General features: G+C 35.5%; 1 protein-coding gene across 11 annotated transcripts in view; it reads left to right on the top strand.

Annotated features, from left to right (window-relative positions):
- The window catches only part of RAPGEF2 (Rap guanine nucleotide exchange factor 2), a 340634-nt gene that overhangs the window by 284717 nt on the left and 40082 nt on the right, over window positions 1-15835 (top strand). For all 11 annotated transcript variants that reach the window (XM_069097396.1, XM_069097409.1, XM_069097405.1 and 8 more), the window contains 3 exons: window positions 4962-5139; window positions 12187-12323; window positions 12863-13021. In XM_069097396.1, coding sequence (XP_068953497.1) covers window positions 4962-5139; window positions 12187-12323; window positions 12863-13021 — 474 coding nt within the window. The remainder of the gene's footprint in view (window positions 1-4961; window positions 5140-12186; window positions 12324-12862; window positions 13022-15835) is intronic.

The following is a 15835-nucleotide window of genomic DNA, read 5'->3' on the forward strand; positions in this document are numbered from 1 at the left end:
TTCTTCCTTTCTTTGTATTCCCAGTGCTTAGCATAGTGCCTGGCATATAGTAGGTGTTCCATAAATGCTTATTGGCTTAATACTGTATGTAATACTGATCTAGACACAGGATTCATTCCTAGTATAATAGGGAAATAATACGTACACACTGAGGAAAAAAATAATCAGACTATAGTTTGCCTGTTTTATACAAGTCAGATTTTGTGGGGAAAATGTGACTGACACTAAGACCAAAGTGTTAATTATTAGCTATACTTATCTTTTACTACATTTCTTTTTGGCTGTCTTATCATGACATAGAGATGATCTTGGGCTCTTGAAGTTTATTTTACAAAGAAATACAGTCTCTGCAGGTTTAATAATGTAGGGGAAAAGTCTTTTGACTTTTTTGAGTTAGACTGTATGTTTGTACCTTTAGACCCTGTCTAGGGAAGTGTAGAGAGAAACTATATTAGATTGGTTTGATGACAATCCCTTGAAGCATCTAATTTAGGGTACCATGGATCACTTGGAGATTTATCTGTAAAACTCTTCTGTAAGTATCAAATGCCTGGTTGTATTATTTCACCTGTACCTGATCCTACAGCAAGACCCTGATGATAATATCATATTCAGGGGAGGAAGTATGGAACAGATTCCTTTAGGACAGGAATTCATGGAGCTGAAGGCTGTACCTGTATTAAAAAAGCTTCCAGGAGTGAGATTCACTTGGAAAGAAGAACCATACAATAGAGGGCAGATTGCTTTACAGCAGATTCTGTTTTTGTTCTTTCTAAATGACAATATAAGGGTAAGGTTCCTTTGAATTAAAAAAAAAAATAAGTTGTTCATCATATAAAGGATTTAAAAACTCATTTGATTGATAACAAATACTTCATTGACTGAAAAGGACTATTGTTTTTTTTTTTATTTTTGGAGGGCATTTGGGGTTAAGTGACTTGCCCAAGGTCATGTGAGATAGGTTGGGATTCTTTTTTGGAGGGGGAAAGTTGATTCATGGGGGTTTTTTTGACTGTTGCTTTTTCAAATCGGGGTAAAATTTAAGAGTTTATATTGAGGAATAAGATATACCTATAAACAACAGCTTTAATAAGAAAGTATAAGAAATACTTATAGAATCATGGGATTTTAGTGCTAGAAGGCACCTTTTACATGATCTAATATTTTCCTCCCTTGTTTAAGTTAAAAAACTGAGACCAGAATGAATATTCAACAAGCATTTTATTAAGTGTCTCTTACTAGTTAGTGACTGTGCTTGGCTCTTGTTATACAGGACAACTAAATTAACTAGTGACACAGTAGTCTATAGAATTATCAATGTTTAGCTGGGAGAAAAAAAGATTTAGGGGGTAAGGTAACTGCAGTTACTATTTGAAGGGTTGTCATAAGAATGTAGGATTATACTTTTTCTGCTAACCCTAGGGGGCAGAATGAAAAGAGAGGCAAATTTAAGGCTTCATGTTAAGGAAAACTTCCTAACATTTAGAGCTGCCCCAAAAGTGGAGTGGGCTGCCTTGAGAGGTACAGGTGATAGGTTTCTTCCTCTTGGAGGTCTTCAGTGTCTAAATGTCCACTTTTCAGGTCTGTTAGAGGGGGGGTTCTTTTCATTTATGGCATGGACTAGGATAGACTTTTTCAGCTCTAAAAATTTTGTAATTCTACAACTTCCAGTTACAAGTAGTTGAGTATATAGTTCCTTGAAATATATTATGGCTCTGAACAGCTTCACATTGAATTCCTAGTAATGAAAATTGCTCCTGGCTATGGTAAGACAAGTGTAATCGTTTTGCTTCTTTTTTTTTTTTTTTCATTATCCTTGAACATTTGATCATATTTAAAACAGTTTAAGAGCAAATACTAAGTATTTCTAATATTTTAGAACTTTTTTTTTCTATCTAGGGTCAGGGGAAGAGAAGCTCTTCATCATGATAAAAAAAATGATGAGAGGTGAAAATAAGATAAAGACCAAAAGGCGACACATAATTGATGTAATTAAAATGTATTTTTTTAAGGTAACATACTTTCTAGCCTTATGTTACACAGTTGCCTTAGTAATTTAGGGAAAAGTCCAGCCTTCATACAACGTGGCAGCTAATAATAATAAGTATGTCAAGACCTTTTGGGCATCCCTATCCCATAATTGAACAGTATTAATTTTTATCTGTTAAATTTGAGTCCTCTGAGCTTGATGCTCATGTCAGAGTCAGTGGACCTTCTACTGTGATGTGACTGTCCCCTCACATGACTGCATATTAAAGATTACATGTAATATGTAAGGTCAGAACCTAGATCTAGAATGGAGAGTAACTTTAAAGATCTCATTCACCCTTCTAAATTTAGAGATCCCAGACACTTGCTCAAGGTTCTTTGGGTGACCAGGGTCATGCAGTTAATAAATAGAAAAGATTTGAACTCAAGTTCCCTGAAAAAAGTCCAGTCTTCTTTCCACTACATATGTCTGGAAATTTAACTGAAGAGGAACAAATCTTAAGTGCTCAAATGAACAGTGCAAAAAAGTAATTCTCTGTGATTGGTTATTGCCTATACTAGCTTTAGAACAGCACATGGAGATTACAACAAATGGTGATCTCTGTTACTTTGGCCACCACTTTGGCATATCACCTATTGACAGGTTCTTTGACATCTGAGCCTTATAATAACTCATTATACTCCTTGGATTTTAAAATCTGACTGAATGTTTTAAGGGCTTCACAGTTAAATCTGCATAAATCCTTGCCCTCACCTTCAAGCCCTCTGTTTAGAATTGAGTTATCTAGACTTTTCTGTTGTCTGTTGTTTACACAAAGGTATAAAATAGGCCTAGGTTTCTGAGCTTTATCCTCTCTCTTTTGACTCTGGCTACTGCATATATGATTTTGGAACAGAAATCCTACTTAGAGAATGTGATTGAAAAATAATTGTTTTGACAGCATTTGTAGCTTCTTATATTTCTTTATTATAATGATTGCTGAAACTTAACTTCTTGCACATGAGCCCAAGCCTTAGGAAAAATCACCTAAAGTTGAGAGGGAAATGGGGCAGTGGGTTTATTTAAATATTTGATTTTAAAAATAAATCACTTAAATATACATTATATATGCATATACATAAATGTATTTTTAAAAATTAAACATAAAATTTTTAAACTCTTAAAACCAATAGTTATTTCTATTTTGATTCTTTGTACTTTTCTACATTTCTTTTAATCATCTTGAAGTTCCCTTTTTAAGAATGGCATCAATATATTTCTTTGGGAAGCCTCCTTATTTTGCTCTGTTAGCTTACCCAAAATTAAAATTGAAGAATTGGTAATAACACTTTTAATCAGGTTATTAGCACCTGTGATGAGGTATTAAAGTTCTGTACTTGCATTTCAAGGACCTGAGTTGTGACTTGTGTGAGTAGGTATTCATGGATGGCTAGCTGGTAAGGTTCACATTCCATGTATCTTTCTAAACTTACTATACAGCTTTAATTTTAGAAATAAATCATCTTTCTTCCTTTCTAGCTTATCTCTTGCAAGGCATCATAATACAGTGGAGTGAAGAATCCCTGGATTTTGAATCAGAATGACCTGGGTCAGAGTCCTGACTCAGATAATTATTAATGCTGGGGTAATAGTCAAATCAGTGAGCCTGCCTTAAGAGACTCCGTTTCCTCATCTATAATTGGAATATGAGTATTTCCATTACCCACTTTCCAATTGTTGTAAGGTTCCACTGAGATAATGTATAGAAAATATTGCATATGTGTAATTTTTATTATTGTCTGCAAATGCCTACATATATGTATATTTCCTATATATAGTGCATTTATATGCAAACACACAGACACACACACATATACATGTGTGGAGGAGTAATGTGTATACTAAGAGTACCCCCATCCCCCCAAAATTTATACTAGTATTATGCTTAAAGCTGCATTAAGATTTTTGTGATACCCTTTATTTGGAATTGTACAGTCATAGTTTGGTAATGTTTTTGGGTGTTGTCCTGAAGTTTTAGCACTTTCTCTCTCTCTCTCTCTCTCTCTCTCTCTCTCTCTCTCTCTCTCTCTCTCTCTCATTCTCTTCTCTTTCTCCCCTTACCCATGATCTCACAACAGGTATTCTGACTCTTAAATCCAGTGTCAGTGTTTTTGTTACTGTCATTGCCATGGAAATAGAGCTGGGTTTGGAGTCAAAGGGCTTGTGTTCAAATTCTGGCTCTCCCTGTATGATATTGGGCCACCCATTTAAGTCTCTGAAAATTGATATCCTTATACATGAAATGATTGGGTTGGATTAGATGATACCTAAAGGACTTTCCAACTTTATATTTATGAACCTATAATCTGTATTTTTAATCAATTAATTAAGAGAAACCATAGTCAGTAATTTTTGATTTATAAATCCAGCTCTGAACAGGTAGGGGATAGGGATGGGGACTATACCTGTGATTTCATTGCCATGGGAAATTCCCAGATGAGGAAACTCTTTCTCCCAATTCAGATTGGTACATTTTCCACAATTTATACTCTTACATAGTTTCCTGGAGTACTGTGAGGTTAAATCATAGAACTAGCTGGTCTTCAGAGGCAGGACTCCAAATAAGCATGGACAATAAAATAGTAGAAGTGAGTATAGCCCACATAATACTCCTCTGACTAATACCGTTTCATAATAATATTATTAACTTATTAAACCCAAACCCTAACATTGAAAAGTCCATTTTGTAACATCATTGCAGTTAAAACATGGCCTCCATTGAGTGAATTGTTCCCTGTATTGGTTTTCTTTTATATTAGGTTTTTGTGGCCAAGCTCTGATATGGGAACCTGCTGGTATATCATGATAATTAAGAAATCAACCTTTATACAGGGAGGAAAGATAATTTTTTAAAGGTCCAATTAATCACGTGTGGGTTTTGTTGGGTTCAGTGATTGTCTTGCTCTAAATTAATATCATTCTGTCTTTTCAGGCCACAGAAAGTGAGGCTGGTGATATGGACCTTAGTGGGTTGCCAGAAACCGCAGTGGATTCAGAAGATGATGATGATGAAGAGGACATCGAGAGGGCCTCAGATCCTTTGATGAGCAGGGATATTGTTAGAGATTGTTTGGAGAAAGACCCCATTGACAGGACGGATGATGACATTGGTAAGTTGGCATGAGGGAAGGAGTCAGAGAAGAGTTTAAAGTATTTAACCATTGCCCAATTTTCAGACCTACAGATTCATGCACATTAAATAGCAGATCATCTCATGCAGGGGTAGGAAGAGCAGGAGAATATCTCATTTTTGGCACTGATTCTACTCCTTATTTGTTGGTGACTTTAGGCAAATCATTTATTTTTTTTTGAGACTATCTTTTCAAGTATATATTGGGGATAGCCACCCCTGCCCTGCTTACCACACAGGATTATTGTAAGAATAAATGAGCTAAAGTGTGTAGAAAACATTTTTACGAAGCAGCATACAATTGTAAGGAATTATTAGTATTACTAAGTCCATAAAATACAAATATATATGAATTACCTTTCACTAAACAGTGGGGATAGGTACTGGACCTTTGATTATATTGGTTCAAGGGTCTCGCCAGTCAGGAAACTACCTCTACTGATGCAAGTTAGCACCTTCCTCAATCCCTCCAAGCTTCAATTGTGCCTAGGAACACGAAGGCTGCATGCTTCAAATGTGGCACTTTAACACAGGTCATCTTGGCTTAAGACCAACTTTTTATCCATCATGCTACATTTTCTCTACTAAACAATAGGAAGATAAGAAATTCAGAACAGAATTGAATGGATATAAATCAGCTTAATTTTAAAAATTTTGTTTGTGATGCTTGTCTGCAAATGAATTGCATAAAATATACTAAGACACTTTAAATTACTCATTATTGATCAACATTTAAGTAGTGTTATTTTTTGGAGTACAGAGACATTCATAATGGGAATAACTGAACCTGGAATCAGAGAGACCAGTTTGAAGTCCACTGATCTCTGAGCCTCAGTTTTCTTATGTTAAATGGAATAATAATACTTTTATTAGGTGGTTGTATGGATCAGAAAATATAATCTGTCAGCTATTACTATTATTGATATTCAAAGACAGAAATGCAGCTTCCTCATTTCTTGAATGAGGGGGTTGGATTAGATGGCTTCTGGGCTCCCTTCTGGCCCTAGATCTAGGAATATTTAGCTTATTTCTTGTGAACAAGGTAACAGTTAATTTACAAGCAGTGTCTCTATTAAGACATACTTCTGATGACTAAGAGTAAGTTTTCCCTTGTTTTAGACTAAAAAGGAGAAAAGACTCATAGGATAGCATGGTGGCTACATCTAAGTATTGAAAGGGCTGTCTTAAGAAGCATTAGACTTGTTCTATTTAGCCTGAGGCAGAACGAAAAGAAGTAGAAGGAAGTTACTGTGGTATGGATATTGGCTTGATTTCAAGGAGAAACTTCTTGGCAATTAGAGCGATCTAAAAGTGGAATGGTCTGTCTAAAGAGGTGGTGGGATCCCCTTCCTTGGAGTTCTTGAGTCAGTAAACATTCAAGTAGCTAATATGTTTCAAGCATTGGGCATACAAACAAAGGCAGGCAATACCTCCCCTTAAGGAGTTTACTGTGTGATGCTATGGATAAAGTGCAGAGCCTGGACTCAGGAAGACCTGTGTTCAAATCCATCCTCAGGTGCTTACTAGTTGTATGACCCTGAGTAAGTCACTTACTATCTGTCTCAGTTTCCTCAACTGTGAAATGGGGACAATAATAGCACCTCCCTCCCAGGGTTGAAGTGAGTTTGTAAAATGCAAACCTTCAACTGCTATATGAATGTTAGCTATTTCTATCATGATTAATGAGAGAGACAGGCAAAGAAATATGTATAAATAAGCTATGTACAGAATAAATAGGAAATAATTAAGAGAGGGAAGGCCCTAGTATTAAGAGGGAGGGGTAAAGGCTTTGTACAGAAGATGAGATTTTAATGGGTACTTAAAAGAAGCCAAGGATCTAACAGGTAGAGATGAAAAGGAAGAACATCCCAGGTGTGAGGGACAGCAAGAGAAAATGCCTGTAGCCAAGAGATGGAGGATCTTGTTCATGGATTAGCCAGGAGGCCAGTGTCACTGGATCAAAGAGTACTTGTTGGAGAATAAAGTTTAAGAAGATGGCTTGGTTTTGAAAGGCTTTGAACAGCAAATAGAGGGTCTTGTATTTGATTTTGAAGGCAAGATAACCGCTTGTTGGCTGTGTTATATTGGGAATCCCATTTGCGTATAGCTAGCTTGGTCATTGTGATTCTTCAGATTCTGAGGGAAAAGGTTAAAATTCTGTGATTCTTTGATACTATGAGTAGTAAAAATATAGAAGGACATCGCTAGGCAATCTGTCAGGTAAGCGAAATTTGTCTTGTTCTCAGATCTCCTTTTGATTCCCTTTTTTCTTTTGATAATCAAGTTGCTGATATTGTGATAGTAGTTGTTTATTGAAGTGACTTCCCTCTTAATCCCAAGAGCTGAAGGTGAGCTGATAAAAAGTATGTTAAAAAAAATCTTCTGTTCCCTATTAGACTAGGAAGGGTAAGGGACATGACAATCCCAATAGGTCTGAGAAGAGTCTCCAAAAATGGTATTCTAGAACTGAAGCAACTTTGTTCACTACCTGTTTTTGCAAACATACCTGCATCCTGAGAGAACCTTAGATACTTGATCATCTATATGATGTTAGATATGTCACTTGAATTCTCTGGGCTTCAATTTCCTGTAAGATGAGAGTGTTGTACTCAATGTGTTCTAAGGTCCCTTCCAGCTCTACTTCCCTAGTGCTTCTGTGGGACTGTGACTTGAGAGCAGGACCCCAAAAAAGGTAGTGAAACTGCACAGGGAACCTTCTCTGGTAGAGGTTAAAATACAAGAGTCTTGTGACTCTTGTGTCTCTAGGGTCTTGCTCCTCTATTTACCAAGTCTAAGACCTTAAGCAAATCATTTACCCATTCTGAGCCAAAGAATATCCTGTCTTCCCAAAGGAGGGATAATAATTCTTATACTACAGAGTTTTCCCCCCTGAGGAAAGTACTTTATAAACCATTAAACACTACGTAAATACCAGTTATTGGGCGTGTGTGTGTGTGTATGTGTGTGTGAGAGAGAGAGACAGAGACAGAGACAGAGGCAGAGGCAGAGGCAGAGATGGAAAGTAGGAGAGACAGATTAAACTATTTTGAGTGAGATCTGTCAAGACTAATGCTGTATATAGATACTAGAAACTTAAAAACAGGTAATAAAGTAAACTAATTACAGTAATTTTGAGTAACTTTGCTTTTTATGACTATCACATGACAACAGTTAAACCTAAATTATTTGTCAGATTAATTTAACTGCTCTTCATCACGAGACCAGATTGTTCATATGCTTCTCCTTTTTCTCTTGTAACATCATTGACCTAGAACTTTTTTTTTCAAGTTAGAAAGATCATCACTTAGCCAGCTTTCCCCTTCCCTCCCCCCCCCCCCCCCATTTATCATTTTCCAAGATAGTCCCTGTGTTTTCCTAGTTAGAGGGAAAGATGTGGGCTCTATAAACTATGTATAGCTTTTAGGCTATTTATCATTCTGAGAAATTTAAAGCTTGTGATTTGATACTAGAAAATTGACTACTGTCCACAGATCACTTCCAAAAGAGGGATTGAATGTGCCATCCATTGTTGTCTACCAATTTACACTTATACATAATTTATAAAGTTGACAAAGCCATTTCCTCACAACAATGCTGTGAGGTAGAACAGCAGACCTATTACTTTTACTAATAATAATAAGAATAGTCTGGTTCAGTGGAATGAGCTCGGGAGTCAGAAAACCTGAATTCAAATCCTGTGGGGATGTTTACTGCCTGGGTGACCTTGGGCATGTACTCCCTGGGTCTAAATTTTCTCAGCTGTAAAGTAGCAGGGGGGAAGTTGCCTAGATGCCCACTGATGTTCCCTAAAGCTCTAGATATAGGATCCAAAATTCAGAACTCTTCCTACTATATTGCAATGCTTCTTATTTATTTTTCACTTTAATTTTTTACATCATTATCTACGGTTATTAAAGCTCCATGGAATGTAAATTGTTTCCACAAGACTAAATAATTTGCCAATATAAACTTGCATATGTAAATATTATTTACATGATAATCATTTAGCATAAAAGAGAAAGCATACTAGAACCACAAGAGATTTGGAAGTGTTTCATAGTCCATTTTTCCAAATGTAAAACCCAATTAAGAACTTTTTATAATCCTTTACCTGGTGTTGTGAGTTTGACCCTTCAGCCTCTCTTTAATCATCTTTGTCTTCTTTGGTATGAAATGTGGTTACATTGAGGCCAGTTATTGATTTGTTCCTTTTGAATTACTTCTTCCTTTTTCTCCTCCCCTTCTTCATTTTTCTGTCCAAGAAAAAGTAAATGAGACAGTTGCTGTTTAGCTTAAGTAAGTTTTTACTGATGTCTTATAATACCTGAAACAGTATCAGTATATCCACACAACTGGTTAAGTTCATCCCCAGATAACAGAGATTTGAATTCACACCTTCCTGACATCAAGTCCAACACTCAATCCCTTGCATTGAGCCTTCACCATAACTCTCTCTTTATCAAGTGTTGGCCATTGGGGGTAGTTGGTTTACATTTTCACCTTAACTCATTTAGCTGACTTCAGTACCAGTGATGAACTGCTAACCCAATTGAAATCATTATGCTGAGTAGAATACAGTTGCTATTTTCATCTACATCATTTCCTTTTTTTGTTTTTAAAGAAAGAAATGTTTATGTTTCTTTGTGTTCCTAATCGTGGCATTCTTGGGACCCTAGGCCCTTGAAAACTGTGAGAGAGTAGCATATGATCTGGCAGATCCTTTCAACCTGGAAAGGTTTGAAGTAGAACCTGATAGAGAGTTCTATCCAATAAGGACTAGCCTACCTAGTTCTGAAGAGTATCACTAGCAGGTTGGCTAGAGGAGGATGAGTTTTGGGGCACAGCAATTCTCAAAGACGGGGCTAAAGGGTTACAATCTGCATTTCTAGAAGTAGTACCAACATCAACAAAATTACAGAGCTTTGAAATATGTTACCAACCTCTAAGGAACAGAGGATCAGTCAGATTTAGAGCTGGAAGAGACCTTGGAAGACATTGAGCCCAACCCTTTCATTTTACAAATGAGGAAACTGAGCCTGAGAGTGGTTAATTGACTTGCCCAGGAGTATATATATATGTGAAGCAGGATTTGAGCCAAGTCTTCCTGACTCCAGGCCCAGTAGTCTATCCACTGTGCCATTTAGCAGCCCATATTAAAATATTAAAACATGAGCCATCTATAAGGAGTGGTACAGAGTATGTTGGCTGCAGCATAGAATATATGGAGGGGAGTAGAGTAGGATAAGAACTGGTTCAGTGCTATATCGTTTGGGAGGGACTTGAGTATTAAAGTAAAATAGGCAATGATTACAAGGTTTTTATTAAGAAGTAAAAGGCCAATCCTCTGTATGGTGAAGAATGAGGTTAGGAAGGTCATTGTAGGAGACTCAACAGCTCCCTGTAACTCTCAGGATTTCCTCTGGATCTCTTCTTATTTATATAGGTATCTAGGTTATGTTCTAGTATTTTCACATGACAGATGTTTAGAATTATGGTTCATTTATTTTGTCAAATACTTTCACAATTTTACTATTGAACTTGCAAATAATTGGGCAGATGCTTATTTATTCCAAAGATCTATTTACAGCTAGTTTTATAGGCCTAAAGCATCTAGGCTACTTCAGAAAACAGTTTTAGAGTAGGAATCTTCTAAATGCTTTGGTTAGCAAAAATCAAGGCAAAGAATTCATGAAAGAGGGAGAGGGGGAGGAGAGAGAAACAGAAAAAACTTAATTTATTTTATATTAACTAAAATGAATATTCATTTATTCAAATTTTTAATCCTTCATTCTTTATATTTCCTGATCCCATTGTTGTAAACATTTTCTTTTCTTTTAAGCATAGTATGATCATAAAATCTTGCCAATTCTTTCCTTAATAATCTCCCAGCTACCTGTCTGTCCTATTTAGTGTCCTTCCTTGTCCAAGATAATTTAGTTGCTACAAAGGAAGTTTGGGTATTATAATTAAGTTGAATGAATATTAGAACTCACATTTACCTAATTTTATAATTCTAAATCATTTAATTTGATCCTAACTATAACTCTTTGAGGGAAGTGGTAAGTAAGCCTCATTTTACCAATGAGCCCAAAACTCGGAAAAGTTAAGTGATTTGTTGGGATCAATCCCCCAGTGCCTTAGCAAAGTATTCTACACTTAGTGGTTATTTAATAAATAACTACATGTGAAAGGTTAAATAGAATTTAATTAGTTAGCAGGAAACAACTTGGACATTCCATCTAAGCAGTGAGGCTTTTGAAAGACATCTTGAAAAGTCAATATTTTTCCATTTCAAGTATTAGGGACAAGATATTAGTATACCCTTTCAAAGGTTTGAGAACTACATCCATGCCCTTTGCAATTAAAAATTACAGAATAGCAAAGGGGTATAATACCCAGAAAGAGCACTTTGTGCAGAGAAATTACAAGGATGAAAAAAAGGGGGAGTAAATCAACACATCCTATTGAAGAACAATAGTAGAATTCATTCCAAGACAGAAGTTGGAGTGTGAAGGGTATGCATTGGGGAAATGAGAATATTTAACCTAGAAAAAGAGGATACTTAGGCAGGACTAGACACTCTTTATGTATCTCAAGGACTGTCATGTGGAAAAAGGATTCTCTTTTTTCTGGTTGGACTCAAAGGACAGAACTAAGACCAGTTGTGAAGAGGAAAGTTTCAGTTTGATGTAAAGAGAAACCTAGTAATGTTAGATCTGTTCAAAACTGGAAACAGGTGCCTTGGGGGGTATTGAGCTCCCCCTCCTTGAAAATCTAAAAGCAAAGACAGTGCATCTTTTAGAGGGACTTCTTGTTCAGTTGTGGGTTGGACTGGAGAACTTCTGAGGTCCGTTTCCACTCTTAGATCTGATCCATGCTCATGTGCAATGCCATTATCTCCACAAAGACAGGATTGTAGAGAAAGGAAAGAACCCTAAAATACTTTTTTCCTAAAACAATCAGTAATGAAATATGTTATTTTAAGTTTCAAAATGAAGGGTATTTTTGTTTTTGTTTTGCTTTTCAGAACAACTTCTGGAATTTATGCATCAGCTGCCTGCTTTTGCTAACATGACAATGTCTGTTAGAAGAGAACTCTGTGCCGTCATGGTGTTTGCAGTTGTGGAAAGAGCAGGAACCATAGTGTTAAATGATGGCGAAGAGGCAAGTAAAGCTGTCTTCAAGTTAAAGAAGACAAGTTATTTTCTCAGAATTGATCATTAAAATAATATTGAAAGCAATCAAATGCTAAAAACTTTATCTTCTCAGATTCTTCTTTTTTCCCTCTTTGCTATCCCTGTCTACATCTATCTCGTAGTAAGTTTTGAGTAATGTAGACATCATTAAGCCCTGGCCTCCCATCTTTTCTCTGGGATAGTATTCCATTCTACCATTTCAAAGCCCTGCAAAGTAGTTTTTCTTATTTGTTCACATTATCGAGATTTATAGTTATCTTACCTTTAGTGTTTTATGTTTTAACCAATTTTGTTTCCATTAGAAACATTCTAGCTTCTAACTATTTACAAATATAATGTTTTTCTAACAGAATGAAAAGGAGTATCGTTTCTAAGACACTAATGATAATGCTGTAGTGTCTAGTTTTGGGGGTTTGCATTCTCTCCATCCCTCTCTTTCTTGGTATTAGGGGGGAGGATTAGAGATGATTTCTGGGTTTGTAAAATTTCTTCTTTTTCTGTGTTTAGTTGGATTCCTGGTCAGTGATCCTAAATGGTTCGGTGGAAGTGACATATCCAGATGGAAGAACAGAGATTTTATGTATGGGGAACAGTTTTGGTGTCTCCCCTACTATGGACAAGGAGTATATGAAAGGAGTAATGAGAACAAAAGTGGATGACTGCCAGGTAAAAAAATATAAGAAACATGTTATTGTTCTTTTGCCAAGTGCTTATTTATAAAAAGGTATGCCCTGGTGTTGAAGATTTTCCTGAAACGTGGGCAGTGCCCTTTAGCCTTTTTGTAAATGACACATAGTACAGTTATAAAGATTTTAAATTGTTCATTTTTAGTTTAATTCAATAATTGTTTTTTTTGTGCCTACCATATACAGAACTAGGTGCTAAGAAATACAAAGGAAAAAAGTATCCTTAAGAGAGATTAGTGTAACCTCAGTATGAGAATGAGTATAAAAATAAACATACCCAAAATGTATTTAATTTTTCAGAATTGTGATGGATAAATGAAGAGTATCTTAACATTATTCAGAATCACTAAGAATATCATTGAGTACTGAGCTTTAGAATAATAATAATAAAATAAATAAAATAAAATAATAAAAAAATAATAAGGGGGAGGAAAAGGAATTAAAGCAAAAGAATTGCAAGTAGTTTAATAAGTGTTGATCTACATGCTAAAATTTCCCCTTAATAAATTATTAGACCATAACAAAACAAACTAGAACTGTTGTGAAGGAAGTTAGTTATGGTACCAATCAGTAAAAAGGGATTACTAGTAGTATTCAAAAGAAAAGAGGTATGAGTCTTAAAATTGTGAAAATGATGATATATTCTATAACATTTGTGAATATTGTAGAGAGAAGCTGATGACTATATGAAGTAGAGAAGAAGATTTATCGGAATAGGAAAGAGAAGATGTGAGACTTCATTACTTTTGGATTTAGTTGCCCAGTGACCTGTAAAGGATGTTAGTGAGAAGAATCAGAAGGAAAAACATTATAAAATGGAGTGGGTAGATTCAGCATCTTTCAGCAGAGAAACACCAGTTTAATATATATTGGCTGTGAAAGAATTGAAGCAGATAAAATACAATGGCTGAAGGGCCAATAAAATGTAAGATTAGTTAAAACAGTGGGAGAAATATCAGACTAGAAAATTACCATAAAATTTTGAAACTTGAAAAGGACCTACCAGAGTAACAAATACAATGAAACATTTAAATTAAATCTTAGAAATTGGATCAATTGGTGAAGAGGTTAAATTTAAATAACTTTTTTCCTTGTTTTTTCCTTATTTATTCTTCATCAATACCAACACATCTAAATGAGAATCGAGTTTTGTTTTTAACTTGATTTTTTAAAAAAAAAATTATAATAGCTGATTTAAAAAAAAAGGTTGTCAGATGCCAATTTGAAAATTTCTATTGTTACATTTATTATAAATTGAAAAATCCATATGTATAGATTTATCTGTCCATTTACTCAGAAAGTGATAACACGTGGCTCAAGGAAAAATGGAATTTATGGTCATATTTTTCTTGTCAAGTAACTTCATTGTTAGTGGACATCATGGGAAAAAATAACATGTCTTTAATTAAATATTTATATTAAACATTGGTAGAGAGACAACAAAATGAAGACTAAATAATCAACTCTCAATTATCCATTGTGTGACAGTGAGGAAAAAAAGTAGCTAATCTCTGTATTTATATTTTCAGTGTATTCTTATTCTTTGTGATCCTAAGAATTAAATTCCTTAAAAATATTAACAAATTGGGATGGCTAGGTGGCGCAGTGAATAGAGCACTGGCCCTAGAGTCAGGAGGACCTGAGTTCAAATCCAGCCTCAGACACTTCACACAAAAACTAGCTGTGTGACCTTAGACAAGTTACTTAACCCCAGTTGCCCTCTCCCCCCCCCCCCAAAAAAAAAATTAATGAGTTATTGGTGAAGTCCTAAATCACAAAAGAAGAGAAGATATCCAATTTCTCAATGCAAATTACTGATCAGCTTTTCTCTGATTACTGCTGGGGGGATCTTGGGATGGTGAATTTGCTTGGGTTGCCATATTCACCTGTTAATGAAAAAGAGTGACATTTATTTTATAAGTAGTTAGAATGGTAGAGGGAGGCATATGATTGTGTTTCAATGTATCATATAGAAATGTTAAATGAAATAATCAGTTGCTATCTAAAATAACATTAGTTAGTCTAGAACACATAAAACGTGTCTGGGGAAAGCAAAATTTTGAGGTATTTTGTTATGCTTCTGTAAAGGCAAGTCATACTTCGTATGACTTAAGAAGTTTCTTGATTGACAAGCTTTTTAAATTTTTAACATGATGGAGTTAAAAAATAAATAGCTACAGAAAGTTCCTTTTTCTGTTGTACTCTTAGTGAGTGAACACTCAGCCCTTCATTAAGTATGATCTAGTGGATAGGGCCTGGACTTGGAGGCAAGGAGACATGAGTTCAGATTATGCTTTAACTAAACTAAACATACTTAACTATCTGTGTGACCCTGAGAAAGTTACTTTACATCTCTGTGCTTCAGTTTTCTCGTCTGTAAAAGTAAGGGGTTTCAACTTGGTGTGACCTATTATGGTTCTTTATAGTCTGAAATCTACTATCACCATGAGACAGTCCTTGAGTCAGAACCTTAACTTACACCACCTTACATGGGACAGGACAGTTGTACCTATATATGTATATAGGCCTTCCTTTTACCTCTTTAGATTAAAAGTAAGGCATGTCTTCTTTCTGATTTAATACATAGCACTTAGATAAGATTTTTTTCTTGTTACATTTAATTATATGCTTGTGAGGATTTTGCTGACTTGTGGATGGGGAGGCAGGGAGTTACCTTTCTTCTTTTATTTCTACTTTCTCTCTTCCTCAGGTATTCCTTTTTCCCTGGCCTGGTTTGGTCTGGAGAGTAAAGTCAGAATGGGTTGTAGATTATCAGTGGCCTTATGTGACTCTA

Source organism: Petaurus breviceps, unplaced genomic scaffold, assembly GCF_028583685.1.
Source record: "Petaurus breviceps papuanus isolate PSGF00001 unplaced genomic scaffold, PetGlider_PUasm1.0 126, whole genome shotgun sequence".
Taxonomy (NCBI): domain Eukaryota; kingdom Metazoa; phylum Chordata; class Mammalia; order Diprotodontia; family Petauridae; genus Petaurus; species Petaurus breviceps.